Raw genomic sequence first — 27,088 nt, 5'->3', positions numbered from 1 at the left:
CTTTTTTCATAGCATGCCTCAAAATCCAATATTATACACATACAGCCATCTTAATTTGACTGGTCACACTTCAAGTGCTCAAAAGCCAGCATGTGGCTCATGGCTACCATATTGGACAGTGACGATGTAAAACATGTATAGGCCAGTTATTGAGATATATCAAATATGCAATAAAAACCAAATACTGCTTATTCTTATGTAATAATTTATGTAATAGGGGAAAGGAGAAGAAATTGAATATCTCAGTATGCCAACATTTTACATACATCATCTCATGTCTCCCCAAACAACCCATGGAGGTAAATGTCATTACTGCAGATGGAATAGAGCCTCAAAGAGGGTGAAATTTACCCAAGCCACACAGCAGTATTTATATATCCAGGGTATGAAACCACACTGATGTGCTACCAAATCCTTGCTCTATTAAAACCTTTATACTGTCATTGAGAGAAAGAAAATCATAAGCAACCTAATCAGAGATGATTTGAACTCGGCATCAGTTAAAATATTTTTATTCTCATTTATATTTATATGAGATCATTGAAGCCTGAACATGCAAGAATCTGAGCCAAGCCCCCTACAAAATCATTTCAGATCCATGATTCTTTGAAATACTGATTAAAGCAGGATTCCTAGGACCGTTTTTTCCCGAGAGCTAATTAAAGTTTTAGAGTTGAATTTTCTTTATTTGTAAATTAAGAATACTAACTGCCCTTCCTACCTTCAGGATTTTTTAAATGAGGACCCCCACCCAAAATAAAGGATGGAAAAACATTTCATTTTACCGGTTTTTGTGAATTTTCATGATCAGGAGTTGCATTAGCCTGAATTTGTGTTCCTGGATCCCATGATTATTTGATTGTAGGCTTTGAAAGGCTCTGTCCAATGAGCCATTCTGTGACCCAGCAGTCAGGGAACAAGTTCCAGAAGCTCAGATATCTTACTTTGACTTTGGAGATGCATGCAGAAAACTCTGAGACCGAAGGACATCCCAGGAGAGAAATCTTGCAGCTAATGAATCCTCTCTTCTTCTCAGGGCCTGTCAACATGCTGGTGGAATCACCGACACTTCCAACATCATGTAAAAACAAACATCTACCCCAAAGACCCAGATATTAATACAGGCCCACTTCATGTGAATGGATATTTGAAGCCTGCCCAGGTATGTTTAGAGCTGCTGCAAACATGAGAAATTTTCCTGGAAGTGGTTCCTGGAAATGTCTATGGTCTTGTCCTGGAAAGATCGAGCTGAGGGTTCCCACTTCAAGCATGTTCTCAGAACACGTCTCCTTCTTTTATGTCCGGTATAGAGATGTGAAGTAACTGATTCTGGGGTTGTATGAATAGAAGAAGATGTGAAGCATGGGACTCTGTGACTTGAAAGGACATGTTGCCAACCTCCAACAGCAGGAAATATGATAACCCGTATCACTCTGCTTGAGCAATCCTGGTGATAGACAGATCCCTGCCCAGTGGCCCTCACTACTTGTAAGGCAACAAAAGTTAATGTTAGGTAGTGAAACCACATGACTGAGGTTGGCAATGACTTTCCAAAGTTGGACGAGGGTGAGACATTCGCTCAGAAAAAAACATATCAGTACATCCAATAAGCACTAAATCACAAATATTTGAATAACTAGCTATCTCAACTAAGTCTAGCTCAGTGAGGAAAGGCTGTGCTGGTATTTTTAGTTCATGTTCATTTTGTTCATTTAAACATGAACCACAGCCCAAATGTTTTCTAAGACACTTAGAGATCTCACCTCTCATTTGGACTTGTTAAACAATAGAAAAGGGAGGGTAAAGTCAGCTCCAGAATTTTTCAGTTATTGATTTTATTTAGCCTCAACTTAAAATCATCATGTAAAGGACTATTACCAATTTTTTTTAGGAGAAAGTCTTACTTCAACAAAGGGGGTATGAGGATAATCACAGAAAGATCTCCCCCCTCTAGGGAAATGGTAGATCCCGAGATTCCGGTGCTTAGGAAGAGGCTGCTATTTCCTAAAACAACTTAGGAGTTTTATTAAAAGTAAGAATAGCTCTGTCAGTTGCTGCCTGTGGTTTGTGCTACATAAACCAAAAGTTGTGCAACTTTTTGAAAATAAGCTTTCCCAGCTTTGGAAGACCCAATTTTCTTCTCCACTGAATTAGGAAACAATCCCTTGACTAGATTTTTAAAAGTCTCTGAGGGTGCCTGGGTGGCTCAGTCGGTTAAGCGTCTGACTTCCTCTCAGGTCATGATTTCATGGTTCCTGAGTTTGAACCCCCACATCAGGCTCACTGCTGTCAGCAGGGACCCTGCTTTGGATCCTCTTTCCTATTCTCTCTCTGCCCCTCCACTGCTTGTTCTGTCTCTCTCAAAATAAATAATCTTAAACAAATCTCTGGCTGCCATCACAAATCAGTTGCTTTTGACAATGGCTCCACAAACAAATTGGACTTGCCTGATGTTTGTGGACTCCTACGCTCATCAACAAAAGTGTGATACTTTGATTTCTCTAATCATCCCCACAGAGTAAGAAGGGTTTGTCTTACTGAATTTTATGAAGCAGGCTGCCCCTTCCCAGAAGTACCTCCTTAAGGCTATGTTCAGTATGCATGCTGCCTCTTCACAAATGGTGGAGGTCACCTCTCCAAGTTTTACAGTTGCTCGTCAACATCTCCCTAGACCCTAGGGCTCCATTTAATACAGTTGCAGAGCTACTACTGTCCAAGACATTGCTTGAAATTATTTAAACTCTAAAATTCAGTTGTTTTACATAAAAAATGGTTCTGATGAGCCCTGAACTTTTTCTTCATTCTCATTTTACTGTCATATTTCTACCATTTTCTTCAAACATTCTACTTTCCAGGTTCTGTGCTCATGTTCTGAAAGACTTGGAGTCCTCCTTTGGAGTGATACTCAAAATCAGTATCCCACTACTTAATGTTTCCCACTACTTAAATGTCTGCAGGTTTGAGAGTAACTGGAAATGGTTCTTATTACATCATCATTATGCTATTTATTTTTACCTATCATAGTAAGAGAAGAAAAGGTCAACCCTGCCATCCAAATACAAAAAGATATCTATATGTAGGAGGGAAGGTATCAGCAGAATGGGGGACAGCAGAAATCAATCACTTTCTATAGTATTGTGACCAAGTGAACATACCATAAAACTATAGAGCAGATGTAAATTTTGATTCATTCATTCTTTCTTTCAACTGAACATTAATTGTATGTTTACTAGGTACTGGAAGTTTAACCATTACCTCTATGCCTCCCCTCAGGGTGTTTGCTGTCCTTGTGCACTAAGCATACAATAAATTAACTAAGGAGACTCCTCTAGAAAGTGAATCGAATTACCAGCATTAAGATTTAGTAATATCATTGCACCTTATAAATAGTCCATCACAGTGTGAGATCCACAGTGAGAACACAAAGGAGAGAAGATGGGACAGATAAGAGGGGCCATGCCTATATCTTCTACACATGACTATTTGACAAATATCTGTTGAATGAATGAATGGAGATGGAGACTGAGCTTCAGGCAGACTTCTAAACACCATAGTGAAGAGAAGCTAGGAAAACCCATCAGAAATATTCCCTTTTGATCACCACTCCACTCCATAGAAGGACAAAAAAATTTCAAAATGGCTACCATAGGAATTTTTTAAAAATCACAATCCCCGTAGTCAAATGCAAGAATTACCCACATTTAATTAAAGAAAAAAGATGCTGGAATATTTTCTCTTATTCCAGTTCTTGTTCTTCTAGTGCCTCAAGTGTGACAGCCAACAAATTCTGACCATATGTCTCTTTCCATAGAGATTTTAAACACACACACACACACACACACACACACACACAGAGCAATGTTCTTGAGTATTAACGACCACAAGCATTGTCTCTTATTTTAGTTTTATGCTCTCTCCTTTCAGAATGGCAAGAAGAAATTCAGTTACATCAACTATGAAAAGCAGCACCGGTGTTTCTACATGGGTGAGTCCTTGGAGCCACTTTCCTTATCATACCATGTCCTTGAAGCAAGCCATTGTCAAGCCAGATGGCACAACAGCAATGCTCTCACAGAGAGACCAGGCCATGTTTTATTGTGACTTGGAAAAGTAGCATGTCTTATTTCAGACTTCCTGGGGGCAAAAGTCTGAAAAGGAAAGCAAAAAAAACAAATAGGTATTTAAAAAAATTTTTTTTAATATTTATTTATTTTTCATAGAGAAAGAGTGAGACAGAGTGTGAGTGGAGTGGGGCAGAGAGAGAGATGGAGACACAGAATCTGAAGCAGGCTTGAGACTGAGCTGTCAGCACAGAGCCTGATGCAGGGCCTGAACTCACAAACCATGAGATCATGACTTGAGCCCAAGTCGGAAGCTTCACTGACTGCACCACCCAGGCATCCTGCAAATAGGTACTTCTAATGTGTGTCTAATGAGATAGTTCAAGAGGGATGAAGTCAGGATGCCAATCCAAGCCTTGCATCTGAGACTATCATAGGAAAACTAAACACCTGTTAAGAAGAAAAGAATAATGGTATTTTGATAGGGAGGAAAAATAGGAAAAGAATGCCAAAGCACTGACATTATGAAGCCAGAGAATATAGAAGCTCAGGAATAAACGGCACCTGAGAGCTACTGTGTGAGAGGAAGCGGGTTGCTCCCATGGTCTACATACAGCTGCAGAATGTGTGTGTGTGTGTGTGTGTGTGTGTGTGTGTGTAAGGTAGTAATTAAAACTACCCAAACAACAAAATGTATTGATATCCTAATGCAAACAGTCTAAATTATCATGATAAGTTTTTTTTACAGAAAGCCAGTATTTGAACAATCAACTGTAAAGATATTTTAAAACACAAAGGAAACCTTCCATTATTCAAAGTATATTTTGTAACATAAAGGATTTTTAATTTCTAAACTGGTATCTTGTGTATCAAAAAGCTTTCAGGGTTCCTGGCTGGCTCAGTTGGCAGACCATGTGTCTCTTGATCTTGGGGTGGTGAGTTCGAGCCCCATGTTGGGTACAGAGATTATAAATAAATAAACCTAAAATTAAAAAGCTTTCAAGAGGAGCAATAATAACTGTTAAGACATGTGTTCAGTTTCTCAGTGGAAACTACAGGGCATTTCTAACCAATCTTTGAGGTTCAGTAATCCTGCCAATGTTTAAATGCCCGCTTCATAAACACAAGTCACATGGAGCACCTGGTTGGCTCAGTTGGTTAAATACCCAACTCTTGATTTGGGCTTAGGTCGTGATCCCAGGGTCATGAGATTGAGCCCCAAGTTGAGCTCTGTGCTGAGTGTGCGACTGCTTAAGAGTCTCTCTCCTTCTTTCTCTGCCCCTCCTCTACTCAGGTGCTCTCTAAAAATCAAAAACAACAAAACCACAAGTCACTGGAAATCTTTTATGATATTTTCACCCAATTTAAGTGAAAATCATATGTATGTACAAATATATATGCGTGTTCAGGCTTGAAAGAAATATATATAAACCTGAATATGTGTTCTGGCTTGAAAGAAAATAGGGAAGCTAAATAATTCTGACTATGATAAAATATCATAAGCAAAAATACTTTGCTCTTAACCAAAATCAAACCCATACCAACTCACAAAGAAAGTTTTCGTGGAACCCCAAGCTATGCTCGTCCTAAACATGCTTACGCATTTGAGAAATGAGACAAAATTAGGGCAGGCCCCAAACATTTCCTTTAGATCAGTGGTTCTCAACCAAAAAAATACTGTCCTACTGGGACATAGACAAAAATGTCAGGTTATTGCCCCCGGTACAGAGGCTGGGAGATAGGGTCCTATCCTGATTTTACTACATTCAAAGGAATGACTCTCAGGTCTTTGATAAAGGCATTTATGGGTTGTAGAAGATCAATCACAAAGAGTCAGAGAAAGTATTTTACAATTGTAAGTTTTCTAACAGAAATAGTCTAAGCCTGAGGCCTGCAGTCAGCTTTGGCTAGAACAAACGGTAAATTCAGTTGACAATGTTGAACTTTCTCAGGCAGAACTGTAAGGGGGCTGGGGTCATCCCAGAGGCATGGCCTTGAACTGTTAAAACTATGCTCATGTTTGTTGAAGTATCTCAGTGTGGAGGTTGGACCAAATCATTCATGCTAAGAGTTTGTAGAGTTTGAGAGTCAGAAACCCAGTATTGAGACCTAGTGGAGAAAGAGGGCTCGACTAAAGTCAGGACTCCAACACACTGCTTTGTGCTCTAGACAGCACCCCTGGTCCTGGAGAAGCAGGTAAATAACCATCCGGTCAGAAAGTGAGTACAGGTTCTGTGTTTCTGCCACCTTGACATATTGTGACAGGGCCCATTCCTAAAATTGTGATGATGATGGATTCCATGGACCTTGAGAAAGCTTGAAATTTTGCAGCAGAAGCTCTTCTGGGTTGCTCCATCAAGAATGATTCAAATCTTCAAAGCTTCCTCTTTCTTAGTCTCTTTGAGAGAGCTTGACCCAAAACCTGGTTCAGCCTCAGAGACTCAAAGAACTCCATGGAGTCCAGAAAGTAGTTGTGGATCTCCACTTTGCATCCCTTCTCAGGGGCAACATTCCAGGAGTAGCATGTTAAGGAGATAGATTTCTGCTTACTTACATCATCTTTTACTCACCATCTTTTCTTTGTGTTCTTTTTCAGTTGGGCTCTTTCTCCTAATGCCTGTGTATGCCAACCTGATGTCCATGGAAATGATGTACCTCCAAAAATCTTGGGGGGTGAGTAACTTGACTCATCCTCTGAAGCTAGATCAGGTAGAAAAAAGGGGTGGAAAATGTCTGGTTCCTTCTAGATGCAGCTTCTTTGAGCAATAAGGCATAAGATTTAGCCAGTATGAGAAGGGGCCCTAACCTGGGGAAGGGGAAATGAAATTGTGTCCAGGGCATTTAACTGTCAATTACTTTTCTCTGCAGGAGTTTGCCTGGGTCAGCAGCTTTTATATCCACTATTTTATCATGTATGGCCCTTTTTATGGAATCTTCGGAACCATATTGCTCATATTTTTGGTCAAGTAAGAAAGCAAGAATATTCTTTTATTCCCATAACCTATATGATTCTCCTACATTCCTTATCTGAGATATTTGTGATTAGCAGAAGATTGGAACACCATGCCCAAGCTCCATAGCTGAGACATTTCCATAAAAACGTTTTTTTTAAGTTGAAATAGTTGAATAAGAAGAGTCGTTTGAAAAAAGAGTTTGCCCAATCTTGTCCCTTTCTTCCTACATACTTAATTCTCAATTGAAGAATTCCATCTGATCCCCAAGTTCTTTAGAATTGTAATCCAGTTGGACACCATAACCTCGCCAAGAATAATGGAAGGGCAGTCTTTATGACTAGAGATTTCCCCAAAACTAAAATGGCTTCCGACTAAACAGCTCTCTTCAACTTCCCAATTTATTCCTCTCCCATTCTTTCACATTATTATCCTAAATCTTACATAATAATGCCATTGACAACTACCAGGCATCACAACTTTGATAAAGGTTTACCTGCATTATATTATTTGATGTAATCCTTGCACCTCCCTGTAATGTAGATAGCATCATCTTCATTTTTCTGCTAAGGGATTGAAACCTCAGAGAGTTAGTTAGGTCATTTGTCAAACTTACAGAGCAAGTAAGGGCCAGTGGCAGTGCCACACCAGAACTTGAGCCAAGTTCTACCTGATGGCAAAGCCGAGGCTGCCGATCACTTTGCATATGCCCTAGGTATCCTTTGATCCTTGCACCACTGCTACAGAAAACTTTGGGGTCACTGCACTCATACATCAGGCTGAAAGCCTGGTTTTGTGCCCAAAACCCAGTGTGTCATCTCTACACATAAAGGGCCTCCAAAGAGGAAAACAAGTGACCTCCATTTTATCGGAATCTTTGATTCCCTTCCATTTCCTCCATTGCTCAGCCAGATCTCCCAGCAGTTGTACCAGCCCAGTGTTGGGAACTGAAACACCCCAAGAAGTCATCACTTTCTCCTTTTATTCTCTGAAAGGTTTCTCGAAAGTCCCTGGGTAGCATATGTTACCCAGATGAGCCATGTACCTATGAGAATAAGCAAAGAGGAGAACCGGGACTGGCTCAGCGCTCAGGTAATGGTGGAGTTTCTGGGGAAAGGTCCTTCTGATTATACTGATTTAGAGTCTAGTTACCTCAGATGATAATAATTTATGCTTATGAAATGCTTGCTAAGAGGCCGGCACTGCCCACTGCTTTGCAAGTGCTATGATTATTACCACTTTACAGGTGATAAAAATAAGGCATGAAGAAGTTGAGTACCTTGTATGATATTGCCCAGCTAATAAGTGGTAGAAAGCAGGTTTTAAACCTGGGCAGTCTGATTTCAGAGGCTTTGCTCTAAACTAAGGGTCAGTAAACTACGGTCCAAGGGCCAAATGGAGCTCATTGCCTGCTTTTGTAAATCAAATTTTATTGGAACACAGCCTGCTTGTACATTTACATATTATATATGACTGCTTTCATTCTATAAAAGAAAAACAGAGTAACTATGACAGAGAAGTAAAATATTTACTGTCTTGCACTTTATAGAAAATATTTGCTGACCTGTCTCCCACCCGACCCAGTCTTTCAAGTGAATCTGAGCTCTTAGAATCACAAAATGAATTTTACACCTAGATGGTCCCTGGAAGTCACTTCACGTCATTTTATAGGTAGAAAGACCCAGAGAGGAGACATGGCATGCTCTTTGAGCATGCAGTTAATGATTAACAGAGTTATGATCAGTATAGAATCCCCTTGACTCCTAAGCCTTCCAGTGGTTAAGCCATGATTATACCACTTCCTTCTCCAAGCTCATTCCCAAATTCAGTGGACCTTGCATTAAATCAGAGTATTGGTTCTAAAACTTTTTGGTCACGGACCACCTTACACTCTGCAAAGTTATACTCGTACAAGTTTTTGATGACCTCAATGAGCTTTTTTTTTTTTAATGTGGGTTATAGCCATTGATATTTACTATATTTGAAACTAAAACTGAGAATTTTTAAAAGTTTATTTATTAATTAACTTTAAAACAACAAGAATAAAGCCAGTACATTTTAAACATTAAACTGATGATGCCATTCTAGGTTTAGAGTCCTCTGGAAAAAAAAATCTACTGCACAAGCATCAGAAATTGGAAATGAAAAGTGCAAATGCTGTATTAGACGTATTCTGGGAGTAGTTTTGACTTTGCAGATCTCCTGAAAGGTTCTTAGAGAACCTGGGGTGCTCTGAAGTACACTCTGAGAAACGCTGACATAGAACAACCACAAAAATGACATTCAAAATAGCGACAACACCAACCTTAGAAAGGCAGCAAATAAAATGGCAATCATAAAGATTCTTAATCTTGGAAGCCTAGAGAAGCCTATGAACTCCTTCTCAGGATAATGGTTTTAAATGTGTAAATAAAATACATTAGATTTCAAAGGAAACTACTTTTACTGAAATGTATTTCTATTCTCAGAACCCATGGTTGAACAATTAACTGCCTTACTTCTCACTTAGAAGTCCTTCAAATGTACTGTATGGAAATGGTATTCTAATCTCTACAGTCTCTACCCAAATCCTACAATCCCACTTCCCATTTGCCAGTCATCATTCGTGACACCTTAGCTTTCTGTATCCAAGGGCTGATGGTGACTTAGCCCTTCAAATCCCACATACTTCTTCATATCTATTGCATCGCATAAACTTCTTAGCAATATGTCTTATCATCTTTTTATTTTTTGAAAAAAAAATTTTAACGCTTTATTTTTTGAGAGACAGAGAGAGACAGAGTATGAGCAGGGGAGGGGCAGAGACGAGGCAAAGAATCTGAAGCAGGCTCCAGGCCCCGAGCTGTCATCACAGAGCCCAATGCAGGGCTTGAACTCACGAACACGAGATCATGACCTGAGCTGAAGTCAGACGCTCAACCCACTGAGCCACCCAGGGGCCCCTCTTATCACTTTTTTTAAATTATAAAGCTATAATTAAAAGCCTATATAAATCATAAGCTCCTTGAGACCTGACACTGTGCTTTTTTTTTTTTTAACGTTTATTTATTTTTTGAGACAGAGAGAGAAACAGTGTGGGTTGGGGGGAGGGACAAAGAGTGAATACCAAGCAGGCTTCTCACTGTCAGTGCAGAGCTTGACCAGGGGTTTAAACTCATGAACCGCGAGATCATGACCTGAGCTGAAATCAAGAGTTGCACACTTAATGTGCTGAGCCATCAGGGGCCCCACTGTGTATCTTTCTTACCCTTCAAAGTTTCTTACAGAAAATAGATACTTGTTGACTAATTGACTTAAAGAGAATAAATAAAGGTTTAATTTGTTTAATCTGACACATGGGCTTATTTACATCTAATGTAAGCTTTTTCTTTGCAGGTCTTGGCCACCTGTAATGTTGAACAGTCCTTTTTCAATGACTGGTTCACTGGGCATCTGAACTTCCAGATTGAGCACCAGTGAGTGATAGAAACAGTCCATGATAAAAGGCAAAGGCTGTCACTTATAACAGTACCCCACCCTCCATACAGTCCAGAACAGAGCCCTAGACTAGGGATTTCAGAGGGAAAAAATGAATCAGAATTCTCTAAATTCTATTAACTTCAAAGGTAAGAAAGTGAAGAAAGAAAAGCATAAGGCGTAATAATTGAGTAAATGGAGGGAAATCTTGGAAAAATAACAATGACTCAGTTCGTAGATTCCCAAGGACTTAGGAATTGGTGGTTGTTTTCTTTGCATGTGGTTTGTTGGCAAAACCCAAGAAAAATCATGATACTTGTGTAACAAAGTTATGTCGAAATTAATTTTTATTTTTAATACCAACCTGTATCTATATCTTTAGAGCCAAGGTTACAAAACAATCAACTGAAATCCAGTTTCTGCTGCAATTTCCAAATGATATTTGAACTACTTTACCAATAGGTAGTTATGTGCACATGTACCAAAGAAGGAGAAAACGATAGTACTTTGAAAGTCAATCGCGGCAGAATATTCAAGGAAGAGACTTTCCTATTCATCTTTCCTCTTCATCTAGGCTGTATCTGTGATAGAGAAGGAAAAAGTTCTTATACCTATTCATGGGATTTTCTCATCCTTTCTCTCATGGTATTCCTTTAAAATCTCGGCAAAGCAAGAAAGCTTATTATTCATATGTTATCAAAGTAAAGTTTAAAACCTAAAAAGTTCACCTGGCTGGTAATTAAAAGCCTTGAATAAAACCCATCTCTCCTCCCTTCTTATTCCTATCTTAGAACTTTCCCCCATACACCTTGACTAAAACTTACTGAATACTCATTAATTGTACAGGAGTTAGAGGTATCCACAGAGAGAGACAGAGACAGAATTGGGGGGGGGGTATCTCCAGCTCACTAGGCAATTAATTGCTAAGTAATCTCTACACTCAGTGTGGGGCTTGAACTTACAACCCTGAAATCAAGAGTTCCATGCTCCACTGACTGAGTCAGCTAGGCACCCCTCCAGCTCTCTAGATAATTCAGAATGGTAGAAAATCTTATACTTTCATATGACTTGGTCAAATTAATATATTTGATAGAGGTAATTCTCTTAGGTATTCCCAAACATTAGCCACCCACAGGGCTTACAGAGGGTTGAGAGATAAGATTGGAGTGTTCTGGTAACAGATTTTGAGCTTCCTGGAACAGAAGTATTGTACAACGTCAAGGTCTGCATTGCTAATAGAGTTTTATCCAATAATAGGGGAACAAAAACTCCTTCAAGTTGCTCCTTTGATCTAAGTTTTGTATCTCTTATATCTGTTTCCCTAGTCTGTTTCCCACAATGCCATGCCATAATTATCACAAGGTGGCACCCTTGGTGAGGTCGCTGTGTGCCAAGCATGGATTGCAGTATGTGAACAAGCCCCTGTTGAAAGCATTTGGAGATATCACCAGGTAATTACAGAGTCTCTCAGCTCGTAGCTCTCATTTCCCCCTCACTGCTTGTCTCCACACTATTCACTGGCTTGTGAATCACTTACCCATAAGCTATTTATTAAGGGACATCTGTATGCCCAGCATGGACATGAGACCCTTCAGGGAACATCAACAATGCAATGTTAAAAAATAATTCTTACCATTTACCTACTGCCTTGTGGGCACTTCTTAGTGAAAATGCCTTGCTACCCTACTACTAAGTATCAAGCTTCTTAAAACCAGGGCTGCATGTTATTTGACTCTGTATCCCCTACAGAACCTTGACCTGCTTTAGAATTTATGTGCTGGGAGGGACTCTCAAATCATGGTCCAGAGTTGCAAACTAAATGCCTACAGGGTCCAAGGACATAACTGTATGGATCAGGGAGGGGTGACTGACCAAGAGCAGTATCCAGAGATCTGGCCCTTCTTCAGTTGCTACAGAACTCCCTGTCCCTTGCCATCTCCTTTCTTTTGTCCCCTTATCTTCTGCCTAGAATGTTCTTCCAGTCCATGGCCTCCCCTCATAAAAACCTGTCGATTCCCATCCCTTCTCCAAGGCTCATAAATGCCTTTTCCTCATCTTGGTCTTTCCTCAACCCCAGGACTCAACCTGTCACCTGCTTTTGCAGGTGCTCTAGCACAAGCTTCTCTTCACTTGTGAGCTTTATCACAATCATGAACAAATAACATCGTGGGTAATAAATTATTTAATACATGTCTCCCAAGCTAGACAACGAACTCCACATAGGTGGGACTCATGTTGCTCCTACTCACTGCTGTATTCCCAGAGCCTAGAAAAACACCTTTCACATTGTAAAATATGATGAGTGTGTAATAGGATGGGTTGGTATAGAGGTATATGCTTTATCTTACAGAGATTCAGAGAAGCTCTTTTTTAATGCTAGGGAAAAGGACTGTTGATAGTCTGGGGTACAAAAAAGAATAAAATGAAAGAAAAACTGAACCCCCTCCCTAAAGGAAATGTGAAATCATCTGCTAACATGCAGTGTATTTGTTTCCCTCCACTGGGCAACAGAAAAGACATCTTTCAGCCATAACTGAAAATGACAACATTTCCCTGAGCCAAGTAAAGGAGTGCATGGGCCATGGCACATCTCCATTTACATTAAAGTCTCATCTACTGATGATTTTGTTTACCTCTCCTACAGGGACTTGAAGAAATCTGCAGCCCTCTGGATGGATGCTTACTATGAAACAAGAAGCAGAGCATCAACCTTGACACACATGTAGCTGTGTCTCTGAAGGGGGTTAATGAATGTGCAAGAGCTCTTTCCTTCTTAGCTGCCGGTGCCATAGGCATACGTGCGGTGCCAGGAGTGTGAACCCCAAGGGCACATGATAACCCCTTCCCTGAAGGTTTTCTCTGCAATTGCAAAGCAATGGAAACACAAGATGGTTAGGGTACCAAAAGGGAAATGGGAGCCAATTTTCTTTATTTCTTCTATAGAATCTTGAACTTAGTCCTACTAATAGACCTAATCAGATCATCTCCATCACTGGGGCATATGCAAGGGAACCAGGCAAAAGTCTTACTGAGAAACTGGGTATAAGAAGAAGTGGGACAAAAGAGAGACCTCTGATGGACACTTGGGAAAACAGCACGGTTGCCCTTAGAAGAGAATGGTGTATTTAAGAAATTTCTGTTGACCATACAAATTTTTGCTTATTCCTTACTTAAATGTGTGAGCCTCTTTTTTCTCTAAAAATTAAACATAATTAACATTAAAGTCTCCTTAAATGTTTCAATCTTCACTTTGGATTTTTCTTATTGTAATGGCATATGTGTAATTATGGTGTGTATGTATTTTTCTTCCAACTTATAATAAAATCTCTTAAGGAGCTCCCTACATCCAGGCCCAATATCCACTGACACAGGAGGTTAAGCTTCCGTATTTTAGCATTACTGGCCTTCTGCTAAAGCGTAAACTGGTCCTGAGTATAAGACTGATTTGCCTAATTCCTACCCACAAGAGCGGAAATACTGTGCCTTGCTATTGAGCAACTCTGATGAAGGAAAGAGATTTGTTTTCTGTAATGTAGGCCCCAGGCTGTGTCAAGGCATTTTCCAAGCTTAGCACCGAGTTATGCATTTCTTAAGATAAGAGAGTTTCAATGCTAGAAGGATGAGTGGACACTCTCAAGACCATACTGATGTCTGGCTTTGGTGCTTTTGCTCATCTGTTCATGGGGTCATGTTGGAGCTCACCCTAGCTGTGAGGAGGGAAAGCAAACAGTATAAACTTCCATCTGCAGCTCCAGGCAAGTCAGCATTAGGGATTTATCTGTTGTCTGAAATGCTACCAGGAAGCATTTCATTCCCTTACTCCAAACCCTGCAAAATACTCTTTTTCTTTGTTCTTAATTAAATCCCCAGGTTCAGGAGCACAGATCCTGTGGCAGAAGTGAGTGTTATGACTTGAAAGAAGCCACTGGTGCTGAAGCAGAGGGAGCAGGGGCCAGAGAGGTACAAGATGGGGCAATGACAGTATGTGAAGTGGCTCACAGGTCCAGGGGAGTTAACCATGTATGTCAAAGCCAGGAAAGCAAGAACTGGTTGGGGGGGGTGGGGAGGAGCATTGAAATGGTAATAATATTGAACAGGGAAGTTAAGCAGAGGGTAGAAAGGAAGAAAGGCTTTATTGGTTTCATGATTCTTTGTAATATAAATCCTAATGGATATGGCCATAACCCATATTCCACCTACTGGTGGATCTGTAAGTGATTTCTCCTGCTGGAAATCAGGGCTGCAAGTGGGTGTGGGGGACAGTGGTTGTTTTCTCTGCCTCGTCTGGTCCAAGCCCCAGAGTTGCTCAAGTCCTGTTTCTCCTCCTGGTCACTAGAAATAGCAAGTCAACTTCTCCCTGGACAGACTCAGTAACTCAAAGGCATCCCTCTCTGTGTTGAGACCAGACCACTTGGCAGTTGCCTGAATGGAGTTGGTTACTGGGGGACTGAACACATCTGGGGGATTTTGACACATTTTGTAGGGAAAACATGTGAAATTAGTTCAAGCAAGTTGCTAGGTAAGAATAAAAATTTATGGTGGGTAAACTTTAACCTGCTTAAGGCGTCCCAAGTCAGCATAGTAGTCACTTTCATGAACTATCTCAACTGATTTCTCTCCCTCACCCTGTGCTGACAGGTATTTGCACTTGGTGAGGAATGTGACTACATTTTATTACCTGTTCAACAAGCCTCTTGGAGGAGAACGAAGGTCTGTCACATTCACAGCTTCCCACAACACTGAGCACTGAGGGAGAATCTAGATGGTCAGTCCTCAGGGTATTTCATTTCTGTCCTCTCTGCTCTATGGCCGCTTGAATGAAGGTGGCTTGCCGGGCCGGACTTCTGCGTCTTTAAACTAAATGACTCCTGAGAATTGAGTTACAGCCTTATCTGAAACTGTTCAATGGGTTTTCATGGCTCTTGGAATAAAGAGCCAACCCTCAGATGGCCAACAGACTTTGCCTGCATTGGCCCCTCCCCATTGCCCTCCCCTACCTTGTACCAGACTGGCCCTTGTTCCCTCTGCTTCGGCCCCAGTGGCTTCTTCCAGTCATGACACTTGCTCTGCTACAGGGTCTTTGCCCCTAAGCCCAGTGTCTGAACCCCTCTGTCACCCTCCCTGCCCTCACTTCTTCTCTCCTGGTTACCTGCCACTCACCTGCTGATCTCAGGGCAGCCTCCATACTAAAGGCCTATTGTAAGTCAAGGCCTATTGTTATACACTCTGTAACAATTACTACAGGTAAAATTGTACATTCGTTTGTGTGATTCATTAATTTGTTTGTCTTCTACCCCAGCCTGCAATATCCATGAGAGTAGGGAGTGTCTGATCTGTTGGAGACGCATAAGAAAGATGTGTGGAAGGAAGGGAGGGAGGGAGGAAGAGAGGGAGGCAAAGGAGGAAGACAAGTATGTGAATGTAATTCTTTCTAATTTGATAGAAAGGAAAAAAATGTCATATATATGAAAAGCATTTCTATATTCTAACTCTGAATTATTAAAATTATCATCAAAACATAAGAACATCTACTAAGCAGTAAGTACTGAGCTACCCCCTTTGTAGACATTATTCCATTTAATCTTCATAATAGCCCCTTGGGGCAAGTCCTATAATTAATCTCACTTTATAGAAGAAAAACTTGGGGCTTAGGCAGGCCAAACAACTTGCCTGATGTTATAGATAGGACGTGGCTGGAGTAGTTTCAGACCCAGCGATGCCTGACTCCATAGTCAACCTTCATTAATTTCCAAGTCAAGGAATTCAAAGCAAAGGGGAATTAAGTGACATTAGTAGATACCGACAGTGGACATTTCTGGAATAATTTCAATCACTTCCCAGGAGGTGATGGAATAAGCATTAAGATAGTTATCTTTTCACCTCAGCAGGAACAGGTGCCCCAGGGAAGGGAAGGCCAGAGGAGCATATGACAGGCACAGCACCAACTCAGAAAGGATTCCTGGTAAGGTGCCTGGGTGGCTCAGTCGGTTAAGCATCCAACTTTGGCTCAGGTCATGATGTCACAGTTTGTGAGTCTGAGCCCCACATCGGGCTCTGTGCTGACAGCTCAGAGTCTGGAACCTGCTGTGTCTCCCTCTCTCTATGCCCCTCCCCTGCTCACACTCTCTCTCTCACTCTCTCTCTCTCTCTCAAAAATAAATAAACATTGAAGAAAGAAAGTAAAATATACAGAAAGAGAGAAAAAGAAACGAAGGAAGGAAGGAAGGAAGGAAGGAAGAAGGAAGGAAGGAAGAAAGATTCCTATTGGCTCACTTCTACTCACCAGTCCTAAAAGAGTATCCTGCTCATAAAAAATTTCACTTGGGAGTGGGCAAGCTGAGATGTAAGCTTTCAGAAATGATAGACACTGCATCAGCTGTAGAGGAACAGGATGAAGAAACGGATTTGAGATTCTGTGGTGATTTAACATGAATTCAGCCAAAGGAAAATTCGTCTTCCCTGTGGCTGTCTTCATATGGTCTTCCCTGAAACCCTATTTCCTCAAAAGCACCATTCTTCTTGGTAAAATGAGGCAGTGAGAACTTGCACGCACTGTCAGTTGGGCATTAAGGGTGACTGGAATAGAAGTCAGAACCCAGACCCTAATTTCAGCTCCTTAACACCCTACAGCGAAATTGGCCAGGTCATTTATACCCTCCTACCTCAATCTGTGTAACAGGTGTGCCTGGTATTAGCTGGCCCGTCCATATCATAGCGTGACTGGGACAAAGGAGTAAGGCAAACGGAATAGTTTCATAAGCTGAGAACACCCACTCTGATGCTTATTATTGCTATTATGTTATAATGAGGTTCCTCCAATCCCAGACCCACTAGAAGCAAGAGGCCCATAGAGTCACACAGAAACACAAGATGGACAGACACTTAATCATTTTTATAATGACAGTGGCACCTTTCACCAAGTGAGAAGCTTATGAGTCACAAGACAGAAAATGATTTCTCCTGTTGCGATAAGTAACACCCTTGAGGCACTTTCCACATTTGGCTGTTAAATCCCCTGGGACCAGCCAAAATTGCCAGATCTCAGGCTGGAGGGATAGCAGAGAGCCAGAGGTTCTACTTATGCCAACCTCTGATTAACTGGGTGACAGCACAAGCCTCACTGTTGAAAATCCTACCAGGGGCGCCTCAGTGGCTCAGTCAGTTAAGCGTCTGACTCTTCATTTTGGCTCAGGTCATGATCTTATGGTTGTGAGATCGACCCTTGTGTTGGGCTCTGTGCTGACAGTGTGGTGCCTCCTGGGATTCACTCACTCACTCACTCACTCACGTGTGCACCCATACATGTGTGCTCTCTCTCACAATAAATAAATAAATAAATAGATATATAAACTTTAAAAAAAGGAAAATCATACCAGATATAAGTATACCATTTGTTGTTTCATCAGGACATTATAAAGGACTCTCTTGACTATTTCCATGCTAATCATCAACTTTAAAGATGCAGAAAGTATAAAAGATCGAATATAAAACCTCATGATGGCAGGAATATATTCAGGTACTTTTTCTTTCCCAACAGTGTTTATGGAATTTTACAAATAGAGATGTTGGAGAGAATCTTACAGTGAACATCTGAGTATCTATCAACATTAACATTTTATAAAACTCACCTCATTTCATTCCTATCGTCTACCTATCTGTCTATTAGTCCATCTGATTTTTGCATGTGCTTCAAAGGAAATTTCCAGGAATTTACTTCGAAAAATAAGCTTCAGATTATGCAAACCACAAAGTACATTCCTCTTCTTCAGTAAAGAATCGGTGACCATTGTGGAACAGCTTCACCATTGAAGGGATTTTAAGGGAATTTTCCTATAAGGGAATATAATGCATGTAACTTTCTGCAAAATTATTAACTCAAAACAATAAACACCATGCACACATTTATTTTTCTTTGTTTTTCACTTATTCATATACATTTATTTTCATCACTCGCTTTCATTTAGCAATACTTATTGAGCACCTACCATGTGTCAGGCGTTGGAGAGGTGATGTGATCAAGAGTGGGTAGACTGGTCTTTTGAATTTTACATTCCTACTGGAGAAGACAGTCAATAAACAAGTAAAATGAAGAAAAAGCAAGATGATTACCCACAAAGTACATAAACAGGGTGTTGTAAGAGAGAACGATAAATAGGGGACTAGTTTAGATAAGGCGGTCAGGGGCAGGTGAATTTGAGAAGAACATGAAGAAGCCTGCCATGAGATTCTGATGAGCAAAATCATTAGAAGCAAGTGCAAAATCCCTGAGGTAGGAGCGAGCTACTGTTTAAAAAACAGAGAAGAGGTGTGTGAGTCTGAACTAGTGCACCAGCTTTTTCCCTCACTTACACTTCAACTTCACTTTTAATGGGTCTAGTTTGTCTTGGCTTTTCTACAGCATTCAAAAATAATTTCCTGTTATTTGTACAGGCATGGTTCTCTCTGGGACATTTTCCCAGACTTAATTGACCGGGTTAAGTCTCTCTTGATAAGTTCTGATCCCCTGTGCACCTTATGGATACAACTTATTCCTGCCTGTACACCCACTACACTCATCATTTTATTACTGACCCGCCCATTGTTTGGCATTGAGTGGGTGCTAGTAAATCTTTTCATGAATAATTAATTAGAGCTATGGTAGGTATGCCTGTGAAATTAAACTGAGTTCACATTGAAACAAAATCTAAAATGCCAGGCTGGAAAATATATGCTTGGTTTAGTAGACTACGTGGGTCCACAGGGAAACTATGAGCTGGAAAGACCCTTCTGGAACCACACAAAGGGAAGATTGGAAGATGAGTGGCATGGAGGAAGGGAGACCAGTGAGGTGACTAATTCAAAAACCTGGGTGGGAGATAGAATGTGTATTCAGCTGGTGGGATAAATAATGAAATGGAAAGGAATGAATGGGACACATTGTAGAGGCTGGATCGATGGGACATGTCACATAATTAAACATTAGGGAATCTAGACAACCAAAAGTTCACGTTGCAGGTGGTGACATTAGCCAAGGGCTGACAAGTAGAAGAGAAGCAAAAGTGAAGGACTGCTTTAAACATCTTGAGTTTATGCTACTGAAGGAAAATCTAAGTGTGAATGGCTAGCAGGTAATTGTAGAGAACACCCTTTGGACCTTGGAAGGGACATAAGGGCAAAAGATGCCAACTTGGACATGGTCTTCAGAGAAGTCTCTGAGAAAAAAGAGTAGAGGGAGAGACTTGATTTGGCAGAGAGTCTTAAGGATATTTTCAGCTGAGCTGTGGGGACAAATACAGGCCAGAACCCCACCCCCCTGCAAAAAAAAAAAAAAAAAAAAGACGTACACTGGGTCCTCGTGAGAAATACAAGGGAATGTCAGAGGCAGAAGGTGGGAAAGAAGAAAGGTTAGGGGAGCAGCTAGGAAACAAGTTCAATACCGAGAGAAGGCATCAGAGAAGAAAGCCTGTTTCATTTTGTGGAATTTTGTTCAGTTTGCAAAGTTGAGTTTGGCTCATCTCAAGAAGAAACGATATATCCAAGCTGAAGAATGTGCCCTGAACATGTTTCCCTTATTCTAAAAGAAAGATTTTGCTAATGTTTCCAAGTTTGTCAACACTTATAAAAAGTAGACATAAGGATTTACTATTTGCATACCACCCAAAGTTTTTTCTGCAATGGCACAGACACAAAATTAAAATGTTCATCTAAAACACCAGGGTAAATGGATAGGATGCTCACTGCCCAAGAGGGCCCACCCTGGACTCTGTTCTCTGGGCCCCAGGCAGCTGAACTGAGAGGTGAGGGGATCAATATATTGGCATATGAGGATGACCTCATATGGGCTGGAACACATGAGCTGGAAAGTCCTGGTCTATACCACCTCAAGGGACAAGTCTGGATTTCATTGCTATTCTTGCAGACAGAAATGGGAAACAGCCCCTTTAGCTGTATCATTTATTAAAAGATCGAGACACTGCCATGTCAGTTGGTAAATAGCCACTACTCTCTACCTAACTCCTACCAACTCCCTCTCCTTGGTCCCCACCCCTTCTCCCAGGACACACACCCCTCATTTGGCCCAAAATGGAGGTGGGTGAGTGGGGTGGTGGGTAGTAATTTTCCATACCTTTTAAGGTCTCTCCAATGTACTAAGTAAGTAGTTTATTTGCAAAAGACAAATGTCCTATCCAAAATAAAATGTAAACTCCAACCTTTGGATAATTTGAGCTTGAATATTTCAACATTACCAACAAAATTTCCCAATTAAGCACAACGACCAAAGTCACAAAATGTTGCTACCCAATAATGAAAAACCGTAAATGATCTTACTGTTGCTCATGACAAGCATTATAAACATTCTTAATAATTGCTGCTCAGAATCCAACTGTCATACTCGTGCTTTTTGTTCAGTATGAGGACCAAAAAATGCTTAACTAGCTGGAATTATTAAAGCCTGTAATTTGGAACTCTGCTCAAGGAGTTGGAAAAAGTTGCACAAGAACAATTTGGGTCCCTTTCTCATGGGGACAAATGCAAACATTGGCTTACACTAAAGAATTAGTGTTCCGACACATGATTTAATGGGGGCATGACCAGGCAGAGCTGAGGAGGGAAGGAGGGAGGCCGCCCTAAGCCACAGTGGGGGGCGGGGAGGCTTCTAGCCAGAGGGGTGCAGTCACCAGAGTCCCAAACTAGGGTTCTTAAAAGTTACACAGCTACTAACCAACATGTGATCATGAGCTTGCCTCTTCCTAGAGAGAATCTCCTTTATTGATAAAGGATGAATGTATTTGAGGTTTTAAAAATACAATGCATGTTAAAATGATCAGAACCAGGCCTGGCACCGGTCAGCTCTCAGGAGTCACTGCATTAGCTTCCTGACTGTTCTCCTTGCTTCCTCTTCTTTTTCTCTCATTAGCACCTTTGAACTTGATGTCCTACCTACCGGGAATCTCCCAGATGTTTGCACTAAAGGTACCTATTCATCATTCTGGTCACCTTCTATCCACTCCAATTTAGGCACAGAATCCATGTGCCTTCCCCCCCACCCTCCCACCCCGCCACCATTGCCTAGATTCCCTAACCGGTAACCTGTTTTCTTTCCTTCATAATCTTTACACCATCTGAAATTATCTTATTTACTGGTCATCTCATCTCACTGGAAAATAAGTTTTAATACAGAAGGCTGGAAGAGTGCTTCCCAAAGCAATGAGTGCATTTAAGTATGTCTTTGTCATTTACAAAGTGGAAGGAGAATGGGAAAATGACACCGGGTCCTTGAGAGCAGATTTTTGACAGACTTGTCCACTGTTCTATCTCTCGCACCCAGAGCTGGTGCTGGATAAATACTTTTCTTGAAGGACTGCTTTTTTCCTCTTGAAGCCACCCACCACATCACACAGTGGTCCTGCAGAGGGTGCGTGGTCTGGGTCTGGCTGGAATTTCCGAGGTCAAAGCCTTCAGCGGTATCCAGTGGAGTAATATTTGGAGAAGGATGTCTGATGCCCACTTCAGAGATAACTGAATCCAATCCAACACCTAACTGTGGACAGCCGGTACTGTAGTTACCAGGTGCTGAGGTCACATGGAATATGGGCATGCCATTGTTCTGCCCCCAGTGAGTTGACAATTTCATAAAGAAGACGAGACTAATATAAAAGATAAAATTAAGATGGTCCAGGGCTGTCAAAAATGGTGGGAGCAAGGTGGGTGCCACTGGGCCCCTATGCAGGAGCTGCCCCAGTCAGGATGCAGGAGGGGGAGTCATATGGGATGATGGGGGGGTTGGGGAGTTGGGGAAAAGGAGGATGGGTAACAGCAGCATGAGGAAAGTGGCTGGGGAAGTCGCAGAGTGGGGGGTGGGGTGAGAGATTTGGGAGAAAAAGTGGGGCGTTGGCGGGAGAGGGGCAATGGGGAACCGACAAGGAGGGGTTCAGGGGTATGGGCCTCGCGCGGGAGGCACCTCAATTGAGAAAAGGAGTTGGAAAAGCTGGAGGCAAATGATGCAGCGGCAGTGAATCCGCTTCCTTCTTACTGCGCATCTACGATTCACGATTCACGACCTTCCCATTTGAGGACGTGTCTTTCTACCCGGAGTGCAGACGTGTACTTGGGTGAGTTCCTGCTGGAGAATGGCATCCCCATCAGCCCTACTACCTGGCCCAGAACCTGTTGTGTCATCTGGAGACTCAGCTAGGGATGGATCACATCTAAGCTCCCCAATGTTATTGGCAGATCTCATCTCCTTGCAGTATTAAGACTGAGATTCCTGCCTTCCTCTTGGCCATCAGCCAGAGGTTGCTTCCAGCTTTTAAAGGCTACCCACAGTCTTTTCTGTGTGGCCTTCTCCACAATTCCTCTCATAACATGGCAGTAACTTCTTCAAAGCCAAGAAGCCATATACAGTTAATCAGTATATATAACATATTACATATACCATATGAAACAACGTATCTTTTTATGCCCAAATCACACTGCTACTTTAAGAGTCAGTCTCTCCCTGAAGTTTTCCCAGTTTAGCACATGTTTACTGCCAACTTCTACCCCTGGAGGTAATTCCTTTTTTCCACTGAATACCCACAGGGCTTTATTTGTAGCAATAAATATTTTATACTATTTACCACTTCCTATCTAAATTATTTACTTACCTCTAAGATGCTCACTATCTTTTATAAGGTAGCTAAACTACAGTGCATTTCTATGACCTTTCAACATCTGTTATAGAGCCTTAGACAGTAGGTATTCTATAAATATTAATGAATAAATGGTGATAAAATATAATAATATGGACAGCTTTCTAACTGGAATACATTATCTCATTGACCTTTAACAGAATAATCCCCATTTTCAAATTATGAAAAACCAGTAATATCTATTTTCATGTTATGTGACTCAGAGAAGTTTTGAACAGGTTTATTCAAGCCACGTAACTAAGTGATGGAACCGGGGTTTTAATTTCAATTCCAGAGACTGCACTCTTAGTTTAGATATATATATACATTCATATTAAGCAGCCTGGACTATGAGAAGAGGAACAAATTCCATGCAAATACCCTAAAACAGCTAGTGGGTGAAAACTTATGAACCTCATGGACTCTCAAGAGATCATTTGGGGTCATTAGCTGTTTTAAACAATCTTTTCACCAGTTCATAATGTTCTTCCATAAGCCCCAGCATGACCATCTTGGGTAAGTGGCTTCAGTTGCTGAAAAGCAGGGGGTCCATGCCTTAGGAGGAGTCCCCACTTTGACTCAACCCTGAAGGTTAAGAAGTTCAAATTATAAATTTAAATTTTACAAGTTACATGAATTTCTTTTTTTGTTTAATTTTTTTAACGTTTATTTATTATTAAGAGACAGAGCATGAACAGGGGAGGGGCAGAAAGAGAGGGAGACACAGAATCAGAAGCAGGCTCCAGGCTCTGAGCTGTCAGCACAAAGCCCGACACGGGGCTCGAACTCACAAACCAAAAGATCATGACCCAGGCCGAAGTCGGTTGCTTAACCGACTGAGCCACCCAGGCACTCCAATAAGTTACATGAATTTCAAAGTTACTTGAACATTCTATGTCTCAGTTTTTCTCTCTATTATAATGTTAATAAATAGTAAAATAATGTTAATAATAGTCCCTAGTAGTTCCGAAATCATAGGCTGTTGTGAGGATAGAATTAGTTCAATAGACATGAAACACTCGGTACAGTGTCTAACACGTAGTTCACACTCAGTAAACGTTAGCCATTAGATTGATCATTCATTCACCGAACGGACATTTGTTGACAATATATGTTGTAAAAGCTACGCTAGCTGCTAGAATTGCACAAATGTATATGTCGGTCTTCTCTGTGGAGCATCTCAACACAAACAGATAAGAAGATTCTTTGAATTGCAAAATGAAATCCTAGTTACTGCAACAGAAGTTTTGAAATACTATGGGAGTCCAGAAGAGGGAGACTAACATTGGTAGAAGGAAGTAAGTCTTCCCAGAGAAGGGAGCAACTGCACTTTACTTTGATAAGCCATGGAAACACAAGGGCCAAAGAGAATCAGGGAGGGATGCAAAGCAGTTGAAAAATTAAAAATAGTCATATCTTAGAAAGATCATGCCGAATAAAATTAAAAGAATGAGATTTATAACATTATACAATTTTTGTATTACAAAGCATGCATGACAACTTCCGTTTTGCAAAAATACAAAACAAACAAAACCAACCAACCGACCAAACAAACAAAACCACAAAATGGTCATGCAATATACTGAATGGGAGGGCACAATTTAAAAACATGTTAAAGGGAGTTAAGATGGTAGGGGAACAGGGGAACCTAAAGCTTGCCTCCTCCCTCAAACACAGCTAGATAAACATCGAATCATTCTCTACACCCAATAAATCCATCTGAGGACTGAGAGAACAAAACTGTATATCTACAAGAGGATAAACGACCACCTTGTGGAAAGTAGTAGTTGCGGAGATTTGATTTGGAGGAGATAAGAAACGCAGGTGCTGTGGAGGGGAAGGAACATGCTTATGGAGACTACTGCAAATTATTATAAGCAGCAGAGTGCAAAATCTGGTTTTAGAAGTCTGCACCATTGCTTGGTTCATGCCTTGCCAGTTTAGTAGTGCTCTGGTGGGGAAGAAGAGTAGAGACACAGGAGTGGGTCCTATGGTCTGATGATCCCCAGGGTCCCATGGGGAGAAACATTTCCCCTGCTTGGAGTGCATTTGGGAGTTGTGGCATTGCCTCTCTGGGGACAGAATTGGCATCAACATGCCACACTATTCCAAAGCATAGGAATGGGGACAACAGCTGCATGGTCATGCACTTTCCTGGGGCAACTGAGCAAATGGCAAAAGGGCGGGGAACCTTGCCACAGAGGATCAGTGTGGGTCTGTGATGTGCAAATCCCTAAATTTTGGTTTTGAAATCCAGCCTCATGCCTGAGATTACAAAAACAAAAACAAAATCAAAAACAAACAGGAATATTATGCTTCCTGGCAGGTGGACAGCTCAGATGTAGACAGGGTGAAGACACGAATCTGAAGAAATCTGAGGACACAGGAAGGGTGATTGTTTATTTTCTGTGAGGGCTTCCTGAAGAGTGGAGGGTGTGAACTCTCTGCTCCAGGGATGAGAGAGTTGGGCAATGCCATTCCCCTCTCCCCACAAGCATGAGCACGGACCAACCTCAGTGAGTTGAAGAGTGCCACCAAGTGGAGACAGGAGCTACTTACACCAAGCCCCAAACCCCCTGCGCCCTGCAGGTGTATCTCCACTAGGGCAAGTTGGCCTGAGATTCAACGCAACAGGGCAGCATAAACCCCCAGAAGACCAGCATAGAACCCTTGCATGCACCGCATATACTGATCATCCAGTGTCAAAAGCTTCAGCTCAACGGAAAATAGGATCTAGCTTCCATTTTCATTTTTTTAAATTCTTTTATTATTTATTATTTATTTTTATTTTTTTTGTAGCTTCTAGGGATGCAACAAAGCCACTCCCAAGAGGGAGGTGTACTGCAATACAGGCCTACATCAAGAATCAAGAAAAGTCTCAAATACACAACCACAACTTATACCTAAAAGAGCTAAAATAGGAACAGTGAAGGCAGCAGAAGGGAAATAATAAAGATTAGAGCATAAATAGAGGATATACAAACAAACAAACAAAAACTGTAGAAGAGATCAGTGAAAGTAAGATCTGTTTCTTTGAAAGAATTAATACAATTGATAGACCCCCCATCCATACTTACCAAAAAGAAAAAAGAAAGGACCCAAATTAAAAAAAAATTACAAATGAAAGAGGAGAGATCACAAACAACACTGCAGAAAAACAATTATAAGAGAATACTATGAAAAAATTGTATGTCAACAAACTGGGCAATCTTGAAGAAATGGAAAAGTTCCCAGAAACATACAAACAATCAAAACTGAAACAGGAAGAAATATAAAATTTGATCAGACCTCTAATCAGCAAAGAAATTGAATCAGTAATCAAGAATCTGTCAAAAACACAAGGCAGGGCCAGACGCCTTCCCAGGATTTGCTACCAGACATTTAAAGAAGAGTTAATACCTAATTTTCTCAAATTGTTCCAAAAAAAAAAAAAGAAAGAAATTAAAGGAAAACTTCCAAATTCTTTTTTTAAATTTTTTTTCAACATTTATTTATTTTTGGGACAGAGAGAGACAGAGCATGAACGGGGGAGGGGCAGAGAGAGAGGGAGACACAGAATCGGAAACAGGCTCCAGGCTCTGAGCCATCAGCCCAGAGCCTGACGCGGGGCTCGAACTCACGGACCGCGAGATCGTGACCTGGCTGAGGTCGGACGCTTAACCGACTGTGCCACCCAGGCGCCCCGAAAACTTCCAAATTCTTAAAAGAATTGCCACTACAATCAAGTGGGGGTTATTCCTCGGCTATAGGGCTGGTTCAATATTTACAAATCAATCAGTGTCATGTGCCACATTAATAAAATAAAGAATAAGAGCCATATGATCCTGTCAATAGATACAGAAAAAGCATTTGACAAAATACAGCATCTGTTCTTGATAAAAACCCTCAACAAATTAGGGACAGAAGAAACATACCTCACCATCATAAAGGCCATATATGAAAGGCCCACAACTAATAGCATCCTCAATGG

General features: G+C 41.1%; 1 protein-coding gene across 2 annotated transcripts in view; it reads left to right on the top strand.

The window, feature by feature from the left end:
• LOC122483765 (fatty acid desaturase 2-like protein FADS2B) overlaps nt 1–13,716 on the top strand; it is a 29,740-nt gene extending 16,024 nt beyond the window's left edge. The window contains exons 5-12 of one of the 2 annotated variants that reach the window (XM_043581133.1): nt 1,037–1,162; nt 3,925–3,985; nt 6,658–6,734; nt 6,930–7,027; nt 8,008–8,104; nt 10,388–10,467; nt 11,785–11,919; nt 13,113–13,716. In XM_043581133.1, the coding sequence (XP_043437068.1) occupies nt 1,037–1,162; nt 3,925–3,985; nt 6,658–6,734; nt 6,930–7,027; nt 8,008–8,104; nt 10,388–10,467; nt 11,785–11,919; nt 13,113–13,194 (756 nt within the window). In that variant the 3' untranslated portion in view covers nt 13,195–13,716. The remainder of the gene's footprint in view (nt 1–1,036; nt 1,163–3,924; nt 3,986–6,657; nt 6,735–6,929; nt 7,028–8,007; nt 8,105–10,387; nt 10,468–11,784; nt 11,920–13,112) is intronic. The other variant, XM_043581134.1, reaches the window with a different exon arrangement.
• The last annotated feature ends 13,372 nt before the right edge of the window (nt 13,717–27,088 follow it).

The sequence above is a fragment of the Prionailurus bengalensis genome, chromosome D1 (assembly GCF_016509475.1).
Source record: "Prionailurus bengalensis isolate Pbe53 chromosome D1, Fcat_Pben_1.1_paternal_pri, whole genome shotgun sequence".
Lineage (NCBI taxonomy): Eukaryota > Metazoa > Chordata > Mammalia > Carnivora > Felidae > Prionailurus > Prionailurus bengalensis.
This window is presented reverse-complemented; position numbering and strand designations above follow the sequence as displayed.